At 34.0% G+C, this 23,637-nt stretch overlaps 1 protein-coding gene across 1 annotated transcript in view; it reads right to left on the reverse strand.

The window, feature by feature from the left end:
• Positions 1-14,575: 14,575 nt before the first annotated feature.
• The window catches only part of LOC149796371 (uncharacterized), a 122,754-nt gene continuing 113,692 nt past the window's right edge, over positions 14,576-23,637 (reverse strand). Inside the window, exons 24-25 of the mRNA XM_089960232.1 lie at positions 21,083-21,170; positions 14,576-14,688 (exon numbers count right to left, since the gene is read on the reverse strand). Coding sequence (XP_089816358.1) covers positions 14,598-14,688; positions 21,083-21,170 — 179 coding nt within the window. The 3' untranslated portion in view covers positions 14,576-14,597. The remainder of the gene's footprint in view (positions 14,689-21,082; positions 21,171-23,637) is intronic.

Consider the following 23,637-nt stretch of genomic DNA (forward strand, 5'->3'; position numbering starts at 1 on the left):
AAATATGCTGATAGACTACTTCTGTCACATCTCCAAATACGCTGATAGACTAATTCTGTCACGTATACATACGCTGATAGGCTACTTCTTTAACATCTACAATTACGCTGATAGACTACATCTGTCACGTCTACAAATACACCGATAGAATACTTATACCATATCAACAAATACGCTGATAGAATACTTCTATCCTATCTACAAATACGCTGGTAGGCTAATTCTGTCATATCTACTAATATGCTGATAGACTATTTCTTTCATATCTGCAAATACGATGATTGACTACTTCTGTCACGTCTACAAATACGCTGATAGACTACTTCTGTCACGTCTACAAATACGCTGATTGACTACTTCTGTCACGTCTGCAAATACGCTGATAGACTACTTCTGTCACATCTACAAATACGCTGATAGACTACTTCTGTCACGTATATAAATACGCTGATAGACTACTTCTTTCATATCTACTAACACGCTGATAGACCATTTCTTTCAGGTCTACAAATACGCTGATAGGCTACTTCTGTCACGTCTACAAATACGCTGATAGACTACATCTGTCACGTCTACAAATACGCTGATAGACTACTTCTGTCACGTCGACAAATACGCTGATAGACTACTTCTGTCACGTCTACCAATACGCTGAGAGACTACTTCTTTCACATCTACAAATACGCTGATAGACTACTTCTGTCAATAAATACGCTGATAGACTACTTCGGTCACGTCTACAAATGCGCTGATAGACTACTTCTGTCACGTCTACAAATACGCTGATAGACTACTTCTTTCACATCTACAAATACGCTGATAGACTACTTCTGTCAAGTCTACAAATACGCTGATAGAATACTTCTGTCATATCTACAAATACGCTGATAGACTACTTCTGTCACGTCTACAAATACGCTGATAGACTACTTCTTTCACATCTACAAATACGCTGACAGACTACTTCTGTCACATCTACAAATAAGCTGATTTAGACTACTTCTGTCAATCAACAAATATGCTGATAGACTACTTCTGTCACATCTACAAATATGCTGATAGACTACTTCTGTCACGTATACATACGCTGATAGACTACTTCTTTCACATCTACAAATACGCTGATAGACTACTTCTGTCACGTCTACAAATACGCTGATAGACTACTTCTTTCACATCTACAAATACGCTGACAGACTACTTCTGTCACATCTACAAATACGCTGATTTAGACTACTTCTGTCAATCAACAAATATGCTGATAGACTACTTCTGTCACATCTACAAATATGCTGATAGACTACTTCTGTCACATATACATACGCTGATAGACTACTTCTGTCACATCTACAAATACGCTGATAGACTACTTCTGTCACATATACATACGCTGATAGACTACTTCTTTCACATCTACAAATATGCTGATAGACTACTTCTGTCACATATACATACGCTGATAGACTACTTCTTTCACATCTACAAATACGCTGATAGACTACTTCTGTAACGTATACATACGCTGATAGACTACTTCTTTCACATCTACAAATATGCTGATAGACTACTTCTGTCACATATACATACGCTGATAGACTACTTCTTTCACATCTACAAATACGCTGATAGACTACTTCTGTCACGTCTACAAATACACCGATAGAATATTTCTATCATATCTACAAATACGCTGATAGAATATTTCTATCATATCTACAAATACGCTGATAGACTACTTCTGTCACATCTACAAATATGCTGATAGACTACTTCTGTCACATATACATACGCTGATAGACTACTTCTTTCACATCTACAAATACGCTGATAGACTACTTCTGTCACATATACATACGCTGATAGACTACTTCTTTCACATCTACAAGTACGCTGATAGACTACTTCTGTCACGTCTACAAATACACCGATAGAATATTTCTATCATATCTACAAATACGCTGATAGAATACTTCTATCATATCTACAAATACGCTGATAGACTACTTCTTTCACATCTACAAATACGCTGATAGACTACTTCTTTCACATCTACAAGTACGCTGATAGACTACTTCTGTCACGTCTACAAATACACCGATAGAATATTTCTATCATATCTACAAATACGCTGATAGAATACTTCTGTCACATCTACAAATACAAAGATAGTCAAATAATAACTCAATTTGCAAGTCGAATTTACCTCTCTTGGAAATTGATAAATGAATTTATCAAAGAAAAAAACGGTTTGTAATAATGGATTTAAAAGCATACGTGTATAAAAGGGGTCTCTGGCATAGTGAGAATAAGGAGGAAATCTAGGTACATATACCTGTATTTATCTCATTAAAAGTTCATATCTGAGGATAAGCCTGTCCTCTTTTTTCAACATTTTTGCAAATATTTACCAGGGATATCTTTGTCTGATGATAAGGACATCCACTGTGTTAAATGTTTTTTTTATGAATTTATTAGGATATTTTGATGCTTTCATCATTCATGGGAGAAGTACCAATGTAAAGACACACCAACAGTTAGCGATGCTGATGGTATCCAAAACATTAAGTAATTAATTTATTCAATTAATTAATCAATGGGTATTTGTCTTACTTACTTTAATTTGTGTGACTTTTTTCCAGTATAAATGTAAGTTTTTTCTCCTTTTTAAATTAGCAGAAAGTCACGCTAAAGAAATATGGCAATCATGGCACACGGGTAATGTTATCCTTGATGGTGGAATTTATAATGTCTTTTTGGATTACGGAAATATTAAATCTTGCACACAGTGAATTTTATATTTGCTTAAATTCGTTCTGTAAAAATATATACTCATAAATGTAAAAGATAAATTTCTCCATAATATTTCTTCTGACAAATGAATTTGTGAAATCTTTAATGCTCACAAAGTTTCAACAGAATTACATTTCTTTTTGGAAATTTTGATTAAATTTAAACATGTTATTCCCACCCCTTTACAAATAATAAATTCTGCATATAAAGATCAGAATTTAAATTGTAATCATAACCTTGAAATCCTGAGTTCTCTATTTTGTTTTGAATACAATCCTAGCTGTTATATTTGATTTATACAAAATATATTACATGGATATTTTCTGACTGAAATAGTCACAGTTGGGGCAATAACAAGTCCCGGTGTATTCTCTATTTTTTTATTCGGAATAATATACAGATTTTTAGTCAGGCATAAGATGTACATATATTTCATAAATACAAGGGGCTGTATGGTTTACATTTAATGATTATATTACTTTTTCTTTTTTTCCATGTGTGATGGTCCGAGGTACCTGATGTTTGTGTGTGGTGATCTAAAAGGTGAAAATCAATAAATTCATAAGGATGACCACAACATCTTGCATAGCTAGATTGAAGCCCATAAATTCTTGTTACTACATCTCTGTCCAGCCTCTTGATGGACAACTGACAGTAGATACAACTCTGTCTTGCAAAAAAAGTAAGGGAGACAATTCTTTGGAATTGCATAAAGTACCTGATTTCCTTCCGAATGCCAAGAACAAATTGTAATTTTGTTTTTAATTGCAATAAAACAAAATATATAAAATATTTAAATATATCCCATATGACTATAAGTATATACAATTAAAACTAAAAAAGACAAATATAACAGTGCAAGACAGATATTTCATATCTGCATTAGTAAAAAATCATTGATATAATAAATTCTATAAATTCTGTAAATTCTCAGGCGTATGTATTCATGAGCCTCAAGCATGTCTAAATTTTGTTGTGTTTTGAATCTAAATTTTGTTGTGTCTTGAATCTAAATTTTAATTATAAGTAACTCAATCAGCAGAAACTTCAGATACTGTTTCATAGCTAAATACATGTTTAAAGTCTGATTCACCTGTGAACTGCACTTATTCCCAACAACCGCATATACCGAGATCTTCTAGATTTGTATGTGACAGCCCATCAGGGTCTGTGTTGCTTACAGTAGGACTAGATTTGTATGTAAATATATACAGTATGTAGATAGAAATTATTACATAGTTGTAAAAAATTAAACAGACCCTATTGATATAAGACTGTAAATTATTATTCTAGATAAAATTTACCATCTTATTATAAAAAGACAATTAGGAAGCAACTCACATATAAAACCTCTGACTCCAGTCTGATTTAAAATCTTCAGATATTATATCAAAGGATAATTCCAGGATTTGTTAGCATCTCACACACCCTCTGGCTATACATATATAATTTCCAAGATTAACATTCATATGAAATATAATTACTACAAATTAACTGACAATAATTATGTAAAATAACAGCCTAAAGGACAATAATTGTAACAGATTAGCAGGTTAAGGGACAATAATTGTAACAGATTAGCAGGTTAATGGACAATAATTGTAACAGATTAACAGGTTAATGGATAATAATTGTAACAGATTAGCAGGTTAATGGACAATAATTGTAACAGATTAACAGGTTAATGGATAATAATTGTAACAGATTAAAGGATAATGTACAATAATTGTAACAGATTAAAGGATAACGTACAATAATTGTAACAGATTAAAGGATAATCCCTTTAAAGTAGTAGACTAATCATGTACAATCTGCTGCATGTTACACAACACTTTTCTTTCTATATGGCTCTAAAATTTCTTGCACACTGGCATATTTTTAATGACATGTAAACATTACTGTTGTAAATTAAATGTATATTTAATTATATTTAGTCGTTAAGTTTACATACTAATTATATCTAATCATTATTTAAGTTTGTATACTTATTGTTTTATCCCACTCTTGTGGATACACTTTCTTTCTAGCGTTATCTCTGAGCAAACTGAAGGAAGTTGTATATATTAACATTTTTTTGTTTTAGACTGAAAATGACCCACCAGTCTTTTCAATACATTTTCCGATCCTTTCCTTAATCCCAGTACTGTCTTCCAGCAACGATGTTAGATGAGAATAAGTCAAAACAAGTAAATATTTGCCATGTATTACTGGCAATACAAAAAATACATGTCCTTATTTCCATAATCCATGATGGATAGACATTTTTATAAATAAAGAATATATTTACAGTTATGGTGTGTAGTCTGTATTTGTTTCTTTTTTGCATTAATATGCTTGCATTAATTAACCCTTTACCTCACTTGCGGACACTCACATTCCAGTGGAACTACTTGCTATTCAATGCCTTTGCCCAATTCACATACAAGTGCATTTGGATGCCTGTAAACCTTCTACATAGAAACACATTTGGATGCCAGCAGGTAAACATAAATCATTTTGAACAAATTTTCATAGTGCCACCTCTATTAGAGACTATAGTCGTTGAGGCCAGTGACCATTATATCACATGGTTCTTATTTAAAACATAGTCATAATCTGCATTTTAAAATAACATTTTTGTCAGATCTTCCACTGTCCAAAGCCAAGGCAGTACATTTCATTCAGGATTTATTTGAATTAGGATGATTTGAATTACAACTGTGAAGTTTTAGAATGTCACATAAATGCTCCAATATTGATGTAGGCAACACTGAGGTTTGATAATTTATCAAATTCTGATGATTTAGTGATACAGGCATAGACTATGAACCAGTATATTAGAGGTTGTATGCCTATGAACCAGAAGATTTAGAGGTTGTATGACTATGAACCAGTAGATTAGAGGTTGTATGCCTATGAACCAGTAGATTTAGAGGTTGTATGCCTATGAACCAGTAGATTTAGAGGTTGTATTCCTATGAACCAGAAGATTTAGAGGTTGTATGCCTATGAATCAGTAGATTTAGAGGTTGTATGCCTATAAACCAGTAGATTTAGAGGTTGTACGCCTATGAACCAGTAGATTTAGAGGTTGTACGCCTATAAACCAGTAGATTTAGAGGTTGTACGCCTATAAACCAGTAGATTTAGAGGTTGACAATTGAGATAAAGTCAGTATGCAGCATCAGTTGCTCTATTTTGGCATGCATGTTAGCAATAACCTCACATACAGTGGTCAGTACCCATTGATACATTGATATGATCATTTCATTGTGGTCAGTACCCATTGATACATACATACAGTACCCATTGATACATACAGTACCCACTGATACATACATACAGTACCCACTTATACATACATACAGTACCCACTGATACATTGATATGATCATTTCATTGTGGTCAGTACCCATTGATACATACATACAGTACCCATTAATACATACATACAGTACCCATTGATACATACATACAGTACCCATTGATACATACATACAGTACCCATTGATACATATATACAGTACCCATTGATACATACATACAGTATCCATTGATACATACATACAGTACCCATTGATACATTGATATGATCATTTCATTATATAGAAACATGTACGAGCAAGAAGTTTTAGATTGGTAAAACTTTCTTGTACCAAATAAATCGAAATATGCTTCTCTTTTTGGACTATTGATTAATGTAATAATATACCTATATCTTTTTGGGCTATTGATTAATGTAATAATATACCTATATCTTTTTGACTATTGATAAATGTAATAATATACCTATATCTTCTTTTGGGACTATTGATAAGTGTAATAATATAAAAAAGGGCTACTGAATTATTTTGTTTAACCTGACATATTAAGTGCAAAATTCATAGGTTACATTAAGTGACAAGGAAAATATGAAATAAAAATATAAAAAAATTATGTATAATGTATTTGAATATGGGAAAAATATAATGTGGGAGTTATAACAGCAATAATATATGTATAATTTCATGCTAAATATATATATATATATATATATATATATATATATATATATATATATATATATATATATATATATATATATATATATATATCGAAGTATTGAAAGTTGAGATTCATAACCAGTATATTGTAATATTAAATGTTCTAAATTTGACTTGAGCATTTTACACATTGAAAAATTGATATAAAAGGTCAATATAGGTCAATAGGTCATCGATATAGGGCGTTGTAAAAAAATACTATAAATGCTTGTCTTGGTATAACTGCTTCCATTGACCCCATGAATTAAAATGTAATGATTATACAAACATAATAACCAGGTTAAAACTTATCGTTACTATATTATTTACTGTAAGTTGTTTATGTACCGTATATACTCACTTATAAGTCGGATTCAACCATACACAACATACACCCTGATCTGCCATTGTATAATGATCTGGCGAATTATGGACTATGGTGTTTGTTATAAGTCCTAACAAATTGTATAATGATCTGGCGAATTATGGACTATGGTGTTTGTTATAAGTCCTAACAAATTGTATAATGATCTGGCAAATTATGGACTATGGTGTTTGTTATATTTATAAGTCCTAACAAATTGCATAATGACCTGGCAAATTATGGACTATGGTGTTTGTTATATTTGTAAGTCCTAACAAACTGCATAAGCCCAAATATGCTGGCTGATTTTAAAACCCAAATATGCTGACTGATTTTAAAACCCAAATATGCTAACTGATTTTAAAACCCAAATATGCTGACTGATTGTAAAACCCAAATATGCTGGCTGATTATAAAACCCAAATATGCTGACTGATTTTAAAACCCAAATATGCTGGCTGATTATAAAACCCAAATATGCCGACTGATTTTAAAACCCAAATATGCTGGCTGATTATAAAACCCAAATATGCTGGCTGATTTTAAAACCCAAATATGCTGGCTGATTATAAAACCCAAATATGCTGGCTGATTTTAAAACCCAAATATGCTGCTTGATTATAAAACCCAAATATGCTGACTGATTATAAAACCCAAATATGCTGGCTGATTATAAAACCCAAATATGCTGACTGATTTTAAAACCCAAATATGCTGACTGATTTTAAAACCCAAATATGCTGGCTGATTATAAAACCCAAATATGCTGACTGATTTTAAAACCCAAATATGCTGGCTGATTATAAAACCCAAATATGCTGACTGATTTTAAAACCCAAATATGCTGGCTGATTATAAAACCCAAATATGCTGGCTGATTATAAAACCCAAATATGCTGACTGATTATAAAACCCAAATATGCTGACTGATTTTAAAACCCAAATATGCTGACTGATTTTAAAACCCAAAAATGCTGACTGATTTTAAAACCCAAATATGCTGACTGATTTTAAAACCCAAATATGCTGGCTGATTATAAAACCCAAATATGCTGACTGATTATAAAACCCAAATATGCTGGCTGATTATAAAACCCAAATATGCCGACTGATTATAAAACCCAAATATGCTGACTGATTATAAAACCCAAATATGCTGGCTGATTATAAAACCCAAATATGCTGACTGATTTTAAAACCCAAATATGCCGACTGATTTTAAAACCCAAATATGCCGACTGATTATAAAACCCAAATATACTGACTGATTATAAAACCCAAATATGCTGACTGATTTTAAAACCCAAATATGCTGACTATTATAAAACCCAAATATGCCGACTGATTTTAAAATCCAAATATGCCGACTGATTTTAAAACCCAAATATGCCGACTGATTAAAGCAGTTTGGATCTGACTTGTGCATGAGTATATACGGTACATACAATTCTATACATTTCATAAACATAAATATTTACTGTAACAAGAATAAATATGGTGGACAGAAAGATATTCCCCAAAATATGAAAAGATAAAATTCAAAATATATTCATAATATTAAAATGTAATATATATATATATATATGAGATTGTGTTTCTTATATGTATAAGCACATAAGAATATGTTGATGTTTCCATATTAATTTCATTAAAGACAATGCTTTTTTAATTTCAAGAACTTATCATAGAATTTAAAAACTCTTTAATTTAATATATGAGACAGGTTATGTCTATAGTCATATATAAGCTTGTTTCCATTTGCTTTACATGACTTTGTAAAGATAGTGGACACAGGATATATCAAAAATCAAAATTAAGGTAATTTTTGTAAAACATCTATAATTATAGATCAAACTTCAGTATGAATGTATGTAAAGGATATTGAAATTTTATTTGCATTTGTAAAATTGTACAGTCAACTGGATTTATTTATGAAGATAACACTTTAGAGAGACCAAACCACAACAAATGTTCTCTTCAGCAAAAGTTGTTTTGAAAGAATCTTTAAATGGACAAACATACAGGATATTGTAGCTGTCTAAAAAACACATGGGTATGGGACCACTGGTATACCTGTCTACAAAATACATTGGTGTGGGACTACTGGTATACCTATAGAAAACATAAACACATATACCTGATTAGAGGTAATGTACAATTCAAACTGGCTCTTATACTAATTGTTCTGCTATTTCCTTGACTTTTAATATATTAAGCAAGACTATTCAGATTTTCGATATTATGCATTTTTTCATCTTTATTGCTATAATTACCATGTGATATGCTTACTTTAAATGACATGTTGTTACATCTTGATCTCTGCATTTACAGTGTGATCTGCTTACTTTAAATGACATGTTGTTACATCTTGATCTCTATTTATAGTATGATCTGCTTACTCTAAATGACATGTTACATCTTGATCTCTGTATCTACATTGATCTGCTTACTCTAGATGACATGTTGTTACATCTTGATCTCTATTTATAGTATGATCTGCTTACTTTAAGTGACATGTTGTTACATCTTGATCTCTGTATCTACAATGTGATCTGCTTACTTTAAATGACATGTTTTTACATCCTGACCTCTGTATTTACAATGTGATCTGCTTACTTTAAATGACTTTTTGTCACTGGGTGATAACCATATATGTTGAAACTGTAAAAAGAAAATTGTTGCCATAATTTGATAGACTTCACTTTACATAAGGCTTTTACAACCCAGAATGTACAACCTTAATAAATTAACTAACTTCTCATGACCTGGGATCACCATATGGTATGTTCTATTTCTGCAAAGACCTTCAAATATCTTTTGATGTTAATCTAGTCTCAGTACAGACAATCTAACGGTTAATGTTAGTTCAGTCTCAGTACAATCAATCAATTAACTTTAAATGTTAATTCAGTTTCAGTACAGCCAATCAATTAACTTTAAATGTTAATTTAGTCTTGGTTACAGCCAAGCAATGTCAATATATTCTCAGTACAGCCAATAAATATTTCCTTGATCTTCATGTTTTGTACCTTCTTCAATATCTACAACATCTTCTTATTCAAATTTAGTAGTATTAAAGCAGTATTATGACAGTCATGAAGTATGGTCTATTTCTTGTCAGAATAAGTCCTAAAACATTACATGGTCTATTTCTTGTCAGAACAGGTCCTAAAACATTATGACAGTCATGAAGTATGGTCTATTTCTTGTCAGAATCAGCCCTAAAATATTATGACAGTCATGAAGTATGGTCTATTTCTTGTCAGAACAGGTCCTAAAACATTATCACAGTCATGAAGTATGGTCTATTTCTTGTCAGAACAGGTCCTAAAATATTATGACAGTCATGAAGTATGGTCTATTTCTTGTCAGAACAGGTCCTAAAACATTATGACAGTCATGAAGTATGGTCTATTTCTTGTCAGAACAGGTCCTAAAACATTCTGACAGTCATGAAGTATAGTCTATTTCTTGTCAGAACAGGTCCTAAAATATTATGACAGTCATGAAGTATGGTCTATTTCTTGTCAGAACAGGTCCTAAAACATTATGACAGTCATGAAGTATGGTCTATTTCTTGTCAGAACAGGTCCTAAAACATTATGACAGTCATGAAGTATGGTCTATTTCTTGTCAGAATCAGTCCTAAAACATTATGACAGTCATGAAGTATGGTCTATTTCTTGTCAGAACAGGTCCTAAAACATTATGACAGTCATGAAGTATGGTCTATTTCTTGTCAGAACAGGTCCTAAAATATTATGACAGTCATGAAGTATGGTCTCTTTCTTGTTAGAATAAGTCCTAAACATTATGACAGTCATGAAGTATGGTCTAATTCTTATCAGAATAAGTCCGAAAATATTATGAGTCTTGACGTATGGTCTATTTCTTGGCAGAATAAGTCTTAAAACATTGTGACAGTCATGAAATATGGTATATTTCTTGTCAGAATAAGTCCTAAAACATTATGACAGTCATGAAGTATGGTCTGTTTCTTGTCAGAATAAGTCCTAAAACATTATGACAGTCATGAAGTGAGATCTATTCCTTGTCAGGATAAGTCTTGCAACATCTTCAACGTGGGGCAGAAACATGATGCAGTCAAAACATGATATACAACTGGTTGAAGTTCATTACAATATCTTCAAAATTCAAAAGTGATATTTTGAGAAGCACTCGAATCACAGATCTACATTTCCCTTGCCAAAACCTTCACCTTGAGGCTATTGCATGTAGCACACCATCTAGTCATGACATTTATTAGACAATTCTCATTTAAATATCTTCATCTGTTATACTTTGGTCAAGGACATAACTCAGAGAATGACATTTTCATTTGTCTTGGCACTGACCTTGAGACAGGAGATAGAGCTATGGTATACAGAAACCACATCTTGGCTTGATCTATATTTATGCAAAGTTCTATTACACTATCTAAAGATGGTAATATATGTTACTCAGGTCAAGGCTACAAGTCAAAGAATTACATTTTCCCTTGCAGTGACTTTGAGCTTGTTGCAGATGATCTGGCTATGTACATAACACAAAGTTTCACCATGAAAATATAACCAACCATTGCAAAGCTATGGTTTGGACAAATAGATGAACAGTCTCACCATGAAAATCTCTCATACCATTAAAAAGCTATCACCTGGACAAGTAGGGAAGAACAGTAACATAACATGAAAATCTCTCCAACCATTACAAAGCTATCATCTGGACTAGTAGGGAAGAACAGTACCATAACATGAAAATCAATACAACCATTACAAAGCTATCATCTGGACAAGTAGATAAGAACAGTGTCATAACATAAAAATGTCTACAACCATAAAAAGCTATTACCTCGACAAGTAGGGAAGAACAGTGCCATAACATGAAAATCTCTACAACCATTACAAAGCTATCACCTGGACAAGTAGATAAGAACAGTACCATAACATGAAAATCTCTCCAACCATTACAAAGCTATCATCTGGACTAGTAGGGAAGAACAGTGCCATAACATGAAAATCTCTCCATTACAAAGCTATCATCTGGACAAGTAGGGAAGAACAGTATCATAACATGAAAATCTCTACAACCATTACAAAGCTACCGTCTGGACAAGTAGGGAAGAACAGTACCATAACATGAAAATCTCTACAAGCATTACAAAGCTATCACCTGGACAAGTAGATAAGAACAGTACCATAACATGAAAATCTCTCCAACCATTACAAAGCTATCATCTGGACTAGTAGGGAAGAACAGTGTCATAACATGAAAATCTCTCCATTACAAAGCTATCATCTGGACAAGTAGGGAAGAACAGTACCATAACATGAAAATCTCTACAACCATTACAAAGCTACCGTCTGGACAAGTAGGGAAGAACAGTACCATAACATGAAAATCTCTACAAGCATTACAAAGCTATCACCTGGACAAGTAGATAAGAATAGTACCATAACATGAAAATCTCTCCAACCATTACAAAGCTATCATCTGGACTAGTAGGGAAGAACAGTGCCATAACATGAAAATCTCTCCATTACAAAGCTATCATCTGGACAAGTAGGGAAGAACAGTACCATAACATGAAAATCTCTCCAACCATTACAAAGCTATCATCTGGACAAGTAGGAAAGAACAGTACCATAACATGAAAATCTCTACAAGCATTACAAAGCTATCACCTGGACAAGTAGATAAGAACAGTACCATAACATGAAAATCTCTCCAACCATTACAAAGCTATCGTCTCGACAAGTAGATAAGAACAGTGCCATAACATGAAAATCTCTACAACCATTACAAAGCTATCACCTGGACAAGTATGGAAGAACAGTACCATAACATGAAAATCTCTCCAACCATTACAAAGCTATCATCTGGACAAGTAGAAAAGAACAGTGCTATAACATGAAAATCTCTCCAACCATTACAAAGCTATCACCTGGACAAGTAGGGAAGAACAGTAACATAACATGAAAATCTCTACAACCATTACAAAGCTATTGTCTCGACAAGTAGATAAGAACAGTGCCATAACATGAAAATCTCTACAACCATTACAAAGCTATCACCTGGACAAGTAGGGAAGAACAGTACCATAGCATGAAAATCTCTACAACCATTACAAAGCTATCGTCTCAACAAGTAGATAAGAACAATGCCCTAACATGAAAATCTCTCCAACCATTACAAAGCTATCACCTGGACAAGTAGGGAAGAACAGTAACATAACATGAAAATCTCTCCAACCATTACAAAGCTATCGTCTCGACAAGTAGATAAGAACAGTGCCATAACATGAAAATCTCTACAACCATTACAAAGCTATCACCTGGACAAGTATGGAAGAACAGTACCATAACATGAAAATCTCTCCAACCATTACAAAGCTATCGTCTGGACAAGTAGATAAGAACAGTGCCATAACATGAAAATCTCTCCAACCATTACAAAGCTATCACCTGGACAAGTAGGGAAGAACAGTACCATAACATGAAAATCTCTACAACCATTACAAAGCTATTACCTTTACAAGTATGGAAGAACAGTACCATAACATAAAAATCTCTCCAACCATTACAAAGCTATCATGTGGACAAGTAGATAAGAACAGTACCATAACATGAAAATCTCTACAACCATTACAAAGCTATCGCCTGGACAAGTAGGGAAGAACAGTACCATAACAGAAAATCTCTCCAACCATTACAAAGCTATCGCCTGGACAAGTAGATAAGAACAGTACCATAACATGAAAATCTCTACAACCATTACAAAGCTATCATCTGGACAAGTAGGGAAGAACAGTGCCATAACATGAAAATCTCTACAACCATTACAAAGCTATCATCTGGACAAGTAGGGAAGAACAGTACCATAACATGAAAATCTCTACAACAATTACAAAGCTATCATCTGGACAAGTAGGGAAGAACAGTACCATAACATGAAAATCTCTACAACCATTACAAAGCTATCATCTGGACAAGTAGGGAAGAACAGTGCCATAACATGAAAATCTCTACAACCATTACAAAGCTATCATCTGGACAAGTAGGGAAGAATAGTACCATAACATGAAAACCTCTCCAACCATTACAAACCTATTGCCTGGACAAGTAGATAAGAACAGTACCATAACATAAAAATCTCTCCAACCATTACAAAGCTCTTGTCTGGACAAGTACATGAACAGTACTATAATATAGTACAACAAAAAATAAGAGGAGCATATAAAAAAGTTATATCTCAATCTTAATGAACAGAAATGTTGAATGAAACACAGATTTGATTAAAACAAAACAAAAAAATAATGCATTTATAAAATATATTGAGCACCAAGCTCTGCCTCCTGAGGAAACTCTGAACATATTTGGAAGAGAGAGGAAGAGAAGTGAAACAGAGGCTCCTGCTGTTGCAGCACGGATTCTAAATAAATGTCCTTAGGCATTCGACTGAGAATCCTGATCAGAGGGGTATCTCAAGACTTGTGACTCCTCTCTGTTGTGGTCTACATGATGCTGTTGTCTGGACCTACAATGTATTAAAAGATATCCATATTAACTTCATAATTTATATTTTCATCTTATGACAATAGATTCTGTACATTTTCATCTTATGACAGTAGATTCTCTACACTTTCATCATATGACAGTAGATTCTGTACATTTTCATCATATGACAGTAGATTCTGTACATTTTCATCTTATGACAGTAGATTTTGTACACTTTCATCTTATGACAGTAGATTCTGTACATTTTCATGCTACAGATTTTGAAAGCTTTGAGTTTTTCAAAGCATTAGTCATTTCTCCTTGTAGTTTCTATTTTCTGTCATAGGAACTCTCATGAACAACTATTATATGTGAGAACATTATCATGATAAGATTGCATGTGAGTACATGATGATAAAATTACATTGGAGTACATGAAGATAAGATTACATGCGAGTACATGATAAAATTACATTGGAGTACACGAAGATAAGATTACATGTGAGTATATTATGACAAGATTGCATTTGATTACATGATGATAAGATTACATTTGAATACTTAATAATAAGATTGGATGTGAGTACATGATGATAAGACTGCATTTGAGTACATGAAGATAAGATTGCATTTCAGTACACAACGATGAGATTGCATTTGAATACATAATGATAAGACTGCATGTGAGTACATGATGATATGATTGCATTTGAGTACATGATGATAAGATTGCATTTGAGTACATAATGATAAGATTGCATTTGAGTACATGATGATAAGATTGCATTTGAGTACACAACAATGAGATTACATTTGAGTACATGATAATAGTTCAGTTGAGTACATGATGATAAGATTGCATTTGAGTACATGATGGTAAGATTGCATTTGAGTACATGATGATAAGATTGCATCTGAGTACATGATGGTAAGATTGCATTTGAGTACATGGCCATAATAAGATTACAAGTGAGAGTGTTTGTATTATCATGATAAGATCATATGTGAAAACATTATTATAAGATTACATGTGAGAATATGATGATAAGATTGCATGTGAGAACATGATTATAAGATTGCATGTGATAACATGATTATGATAAAATTACATGTGTGAACATTATAAGATTACATGTGAGAAAATGATTATGATAAAATTACAAATCAGTGTATTATCATAGGATTACATACATGAATATTATCATGATAAGATTATATGTGAGAACATTGTCATGATAAGATTATATCTGAGAACAGTCATATAATTATATCTGAGAACACTGTCATATAATTATATACGAGAACATAATCATGATAAAATTAGAAGTTAGTATTATCCTGATAAAATTACATGTGAAATCATTGTCAAGATAAGATTACATATAAAAAAACATGATCAACTTAAGGTTTCATGTGAACCCATGATCATGATAAGATTATGTGTGAAACCATTATCATGATAACATTACATGTGAAACCATTATCATGATAACATGACATGTGAAACCATAATCATGATAAGATTACATGTGAAACCATGATCATGATAAGATTATATGTGAAACCATGATCATAACATTACATGCAAAACCACAATTATGATAAGGTTATGTGTGAAACCATTATCATGATAACATTACATGTGAAACCATAATCATGATAAGATTACATGTGAAACCACAATCATTATAAGATTATGTGTGAAACCATGATCATCATAATATCTAATGTGAGATCAATGTCAAGATAAGATTACATGTGAAACCACAATCATGACAAGATTATGTGTGAAACCATTATAATGATTATATTACATGTGAGATCACTGTCAAAATAAGATTAAATGTGAAACCATGCTCATGATAAGATTAAATGTGAAACCATGCTCATGATATGGTTACATGTAGAACCAGGATCATGATAAGATTACATGTGAAACCACAATCATAATAAGATTATGTGTGAAACCATTATCATGATAACATTATATGTGAAAGAGTAATATGGTGACACTTAATGCTTGAAGATAACTGACATTTTTCTGCAGAATCTATATTTCTTCTATTAGTCAGAATGGCCTTGACCTGTACACTTTTGACCTGCAAGTGACAGATTTTGTCCTTACCCTAAGCATCCAAAGTTTGGATAAAAATTTGCTGTGTAGAAACCACTTTCTTCTTGTGTTTAGTGACCTTGAGTTTTAACCTTCTGACCCCCAAATCAGTAGCCTTCATCTTAACCCTAGTGCAGTTTAGTTATGTCATTTAACCTTAATGTTATCACTCCAGAATATTTTGTTTAGTCTTGCAGTCACAGTGACTTTGACATTTGACTAAAAATGCAATATACCAACTGCAAGTCATCCACATACAGAGCTTGGATTATGGAACCTAGCTGCCATCCACATACAGAGCTTGGATAATGGAACCTTGCTGTCATCCACATACAGAGCTTGGATGATGGAAATCTAGCTGTCATCCACATACAGAGCTTGGATTATGGAACCTAGCTGTCATCCACATACAGAGCTTGGATGATGGAACCTAGCTGCCATCCACATACAGAGCTTGGATGATGGAAAACTAGCTGTCATCCACATACATAGCTTGGATTATGGACAACTAGCTGTCATCCACATACAGAGCTTGGATGATGGAAAACTAGCTGTCATCCACATATAGAGCTTGGATGATGGAAAACTAGCTGTCATCCACATACATAGCTTGGATTATGGAACCTAGCTGTCATCCACATACAGAGCTTGGATGATGGAACCTAGCTGCCATCCACATACAGAGCTTGGATGATGGAAATCTAGCTGTCATCCACATACAGAGCTTGGATGATGGAAATCTAGCTGTCATCCACATACAGAGCTTGGATGGTGGAAAACTAGCTGTCATCCACATACAGAGCTTGGATTATGGAACCTAGCTGCCATCCACATACAGAGCTTGGATGATGGAAATCTAGCTGTCATCCACATACAGAGCTTGGATGATGGAAATCTAGCTGTCATCCACATACAGAGCTTGGATGATGGAAAACTAGCTGTCATCCACATACAGAGCTTGGATGATGGAAAACTAGCTGCATCCACATACAGAGCTTGGATGATGGAAAACTGGCTGTCATCCACATATAGAGCTTGGATGATGGAAAACTAGCTGTTATCTACATACAGAGCTTGGATGATGGAAAACTAGCTGTCATCCACATATAGAGCTTGGATGATGGAAAACTAGCTGTCATCCACATATAGAGCTTGGATGATGGAAAACTAGCTGTCATCCACATACAGAGCTTGGATGATGGAAAACTAGCTGTCATCCACATACATAGCTTGGATGATGGAAAACTAGCTGTTATCCACATACATAGCTTGGATGATGGAAAACTAGCTGTCATCCACATACAGAGCTTGGATTATGGAACCTAGCTGCCATCCACATACAGAGCTTGGATGATGGAAATCTAGCTGCCATCCACATACAGAGCTTGGATGATGGAAAACTAGCTGTCATCCACATATAGAGCTTGGATGATGGAAAACTAGCTGTTATCCACATACATAGCTTGGATGATGGAAAACTAGCTGTCATCCACATACAGAGCTTGGATGATGGAAATCTAGCTGTCATCCACATACAGAGCTTGGATGATGGACAACTAGCTGTCATCCACATACAGAGCTTGGATGATGGAACCTAGCTGCCATCCACATACAGAGCTTGGATGATGGAAAAATAGCTGCCATCCACATACAGAGCTTGGATGATGGAAAACTAGCTGTTGTGCAGAAAAAACTAATTTCTTCCTTCAGTCAGAGTGACCATGACCTTTGAACTTTGAGGTCCAAATCAACAGAATTCTCCACTACCATAAGTGCAAGCCATTTAAAATGTTTAGACCGGGACTTCTGTGTAGAAATAATGTCACTGTGCAGAAACTATATTTGTATTTTAGCAGTCACTGTGACATTTATCTTGATCTTTTGATTTCAAAATTAATAGGGTTTCCTCTCACATCAAATGCAAGCCAGCCATAGAGTTTGGTAACCATAGATGATGGAAAACTAAAGTTATTGTGTGGGGGAAAAAACAATGAAAATTTTTTTTCTTCAGCCTGGGTGACTTTGATATCTGACCTTTCCATTTCCAGTCTGAAATCAACAGGATTCTTCCTAACTACAAGTAAGCCATCCATAAGGTTATGTATCTGTAAATTTGTGGAGACCTCAAGTTTTTGTACAGAAACCAAACTGGTAATGGACAGATGGATAGACAACATCTTATCAAAATAAGATCAGCTCCATAGAAGGTGTAAAAAAGAACAATCACTTTGACCTTAAGTCACAGATCTAAATCAATAGGTTTTTTTCCATGGGGATAAGGGGAATACATGTACCTAGTTGCGCTGAATTACTTGCTACAACTTAAATTGTTTTTCTGAAAATTAAATACATCAACAAAATCTTTAGCAATCTTAAGATTAGGGCTATTATTGATTGGGATTTTAATATTGATGAGGAGTTAATAAGTTGAATTAAATTTTAGTACATACAAATTCTCATCCAGAAATAAAATGCAGTGGCAAATTCAATTTATATTAACAGTGTTCTTGACTTTGGAACTACTGACACCAAACGGATAAAGAAAAATACAAATCTGTTTGCAAAAAATGTATTTTATCCTTTGGAAAATAACTGGAACCTGCCCACCTGTCCATGCACCCTGGTAGATGATGATAAATAAACATTGCAGCTTTGACTGGCAGAATATAAAAATCAACTACACTTGACCATACCTGCCTAAAAATCAACTACACTTGACCATACCTGCCTAAAAAATCAACTATACTTGACCATACCTGCCTAAAAAATCAACTACACTTGACCATACCTGCCTAAAAAATCAACTATACTTGACCATACCTGCCTAAAAAATCAACTACACTTGACCATACCTGCCTAAAAAATCAACTACACTTGACCACACATGCCTAGAAAATCAACTACACTTGACCATACCTGCCTAAAAAATCAACTACACTTGACCATACATGCCAAGAAAATCAACTACACTTGACCATACATGCCTAAAAAATCAACTATACTTGACCATACCTGCCTAAAAAATCAACTACACTTGACCATACCTGCCTAAAAAATCAACTACACTTGACCACACATGCCTAGAAAATCAACTACACTTGACCATACCTGCCTAAAAAATCAACTACACTTGACCATACCTGCCTAAAACATCAACTACACTTGACCATACCTGCCTAAAAAATCAACTACACTTGACCACACATGCCTAGAAAATCAACTACACTTGACCATACCTGCCTAAAAAATCAACTACACTTGACCATACATGCCAAGAAAATCAACTACACTTGACCATACATGCCTAAAAAATCAACTATACTTGACCATACCTGCCTAAAAAATCAACTACACTTGACCATACCTTCCTAAAAAATCAACTACACTTGACCACACATGCCTAGAAAATCAACTACACTTGACCATACCTGCCTAAAAAATCAACTACACTTGACCATACCTGCCTAAAACATCAACTACACTTGACCATACCTGCCTAAAAAATCAACTACACTTGACCATAATTGCCTAGAAAATCAACTACATTTGACCATACCTGCCTAAAAAATCAACTACACTTAACCATACTTGCCTAAAAAATCAACTACATTTGACCATACCTACCTAAAAAATCAACTACACTTGACCATACCTGCCTAGAAAATCAACTACACTTGACCATACCTGCCTAAAAATCAACTACACTTGACCATACCTGCCTAAAAAATCAATTACACTTGACCATACCTGCCTAAAAAATCAACTACACTTGACCACACATGCCTAGAAAATCAACTACACTTGACCATACCTGCCTAAAAAATCAACTACACTTGACCATACCTGCCTAAAACATCAACTACACTTGACCATACCTGCCTAAAAAATCAACTACACTTGACCATAATTGCCTAGAAAATCAACTACATTTGACCATACCTGCCTAAAAAATCAACTACACTTGACCATACTTGCCTAAAAAATCAACTACATTTGACCATACCTGCCTAAAAAATCAACTACACTTGACCATACCTGCCTAGAAAATCAACTACACTTGACCATACCTGCCTAAAAATCAACTACATTTGACCATACATGCCTAGAAAATCAACTACACTTGACCATACCTCCTAAAAAATCAACTACACTTGACCATACCTGCCTAAAAAATCAACTACACTTGACCATACCTGATTAAAAAATCAACTACACTTGACCATATCTGCCTAAAAAATCAACTATACTTGACCATACCTGCCTAAAAAATCAACTACACTTGACCATACCTGCCTAAAAGATCAACTACACTTGACCATACCTGCCTATGTAAAGGGCATTGTTCTTGTGCTGATCCTCATTAGTGTACTCTGGGAGTTCATATAATGAACTGTCATGGCTCATATGTTCTAAAGAAATAAGAAAATATAGTTATAATTTATTGTCTGCATTTACACACGAACGTCTTGACTCGTAACCATCTCACTAAAGATGGGCGTGCTTAGGGGTGGGGGAGATTTGGACTTTTAATGTAGCTTTAACAATTTTTCAGCCATATCTCTATGATGTATGTAGTGTGACAGTTTATAGTGATGTCTAGCACTGGGGCATCATGCCACAGACATGTAGCATCATGTCCCACCCAGACACATTATCCTGACACCAGGCCAACCAATCCGAACACTAACCTCTTACTGCTGACTGCCAAGTGAAGCAGCTGCTAGTACCATTTTTATAAGTCTTTGGTATCACTAGGCTGGGGTTCATACATGCAACCTCCCACATCTGAGGCAGATGCTTTAACCACTAGGCCAGGCTGTGACATTAATATCTAACTTTGCGTGACAAGAATCAAAAGTGAGAAAAAAAGATTACAGCATATAATTGAATGTGATTTCATTCATTCTTATGTGCTACAATTTTGTGGTTTAGCAAAAGAGCCAGTTGTCATTAGTGGATAAATTCCTGGATATGCTTATAACAGAAATGCATTTAGGACCAAGACAACTTCCACTGGGTATCAAAATTCATGGTTTGTAATGCCATAAATCCATGAAATTGCTAAAGAAGAAAACTGTTACCCCTTAAAACTGGCACTCAATAAAAACAAACATGGTATATCTGGCATTACATGAATCAAAGTGAATTCATGGTGAAAGAAAAGAAAGCACATAACAGTACTCCAGTATTGCCAAACTGAGCCAGCATACTAATCCTGCTAAATTTGGTACACCCATTGTCAGAAGAACTGACTTGTCATTCACATGATCCATTTATAAGCTATCCTCACTTCTGGAGAAAACTAAAGTCTGCAAGGAACGCTGTCATTGTTTCCAGTTAGCCCACATGATTTCCATACTGGTCTCATTCAAGAATGGTACTTGAAAGAGTCTCATTCAAGACTGGTACTTCAAAGAGTCAGAAAACCAGTCACTAATATGCAGACCCTGGTTACTTTAAACTAAGTACATGTCATAATATACTTTGCCAACAAATGAGCATTAAGAACTCCCAAAGTGAACATTAAGAACTCCCAAAGTGAGAATTATGAACTCCCAAAGTTAGAATTATGAACTCCCAAAGTCAGTATTAAGGACTACCAAAGTGAGCATCAAGAACTCCCAAAGTGAGAATTATGAACTCCAAAAGTGAGTATTAAGGACTACAAAAGTGAGCATCAAGAACTTCCAAAGTGAGCATTAAGAACTCCCAAAGTGAGAATTATGAAGTCCCAAAGTGAGAATTATGAACTCCCAAAGTGACCATTACGGGCTCCCAAAGTAAGTATTATGAACTCCCAAAGTGAGTATTAAAGACTTCCAAAGTGAGATTTATAAACTTACAAGTGAAATTTATGAAGTCCCAATGTGAGCATTAAGGACTCCCAAAGTGAGCATTAAGAACTTCCAAAGTGAGAATTATGAACTTGCAAAAGTGAGAATTATGAAGTCCAAAGTGCGAATTATGAACTCCCAAAATGAGAATTATGAACTCCCAAAGTGAGAATTATGAAGTCCCAAAGTGAGCATTAAGGACTCCCAAAGTGACAGTTATGAACTCCCAAAGTGAGCACTAAGGACTCTCAAAGTGAGCTTTCAGAACTCCCAAAGTGAGCATTATGAAGTCCCAAAGGAAGAATTATGAAGTCCCAAGGTGAGAATTATGAAGTCCCAAAGTGAACACTAAGGACTCCTGAAGTGAGCAGTAAGAACTCCCAAAGTGAGCAGTAAGAACTCCCAAAGAGAGCACTAAGAACTCCCAAAGACAGCACTAAGAATTCCCAAAGTGAGCACTAAGAACTCCCAAAGAGAGCACTAAGAATTCCCAAAGTGAGCACTAAGAACTCCCAAAGAGAGCACTAAGAATTCCCAAACTCTGCTAAATATCTAAACTGTATTTCTTTAGTTATTCATTTTTTACTTAGAATCACAGATCAACTTCAATTTTTGTCAAAGACAACATTACATGAAGTCTGACTGAGTAATGCAGTTTTGTTGTTTTATTTGTAAATTAATTTCCAAGTTATATAATTGTAAATGGTAATAGTAAATGTAGTAACTGATGTTCATCTCTGATGATTATGGTAGTCCTCTGAAACAGTGACTGCCAAAAGACAAGGGACATAGTAAGAACCATGGTATATATAGAACAATGGTAAATATACAGCCATGGTACAAATATAACTGTGACACATTCAGAAACATGGCACACATGTATCAGTTATACTGAGATCATCTGCTCAATGCTTAGGAACTGCATCATAAACCAAGCTGGCTTAATTTCATTTATTACTTGTACATAACTATTTGACTACATCAGTCTTTTATTTGACTCTATTCAGAAATAAGAACATAGTTTTAACTATCTGTGAAATTA

This window comes from Sinohyriopsis cumingii, chromosome 6 (assembly GCF_028554795.1).
Source record: "Sinohyriopsis cumingii isolate HCF-2022 chromosome 6, ASM2855479v2, whole genome shotgun sequence".
NCBI classification, from domain to species: domain Eukaryota; kingdom Metazoa; phylum Mollusca; class Bivalvia; order Unionida; family Unionidae; genus Sinohyriopsis; species Sinohyriopsis cumingii.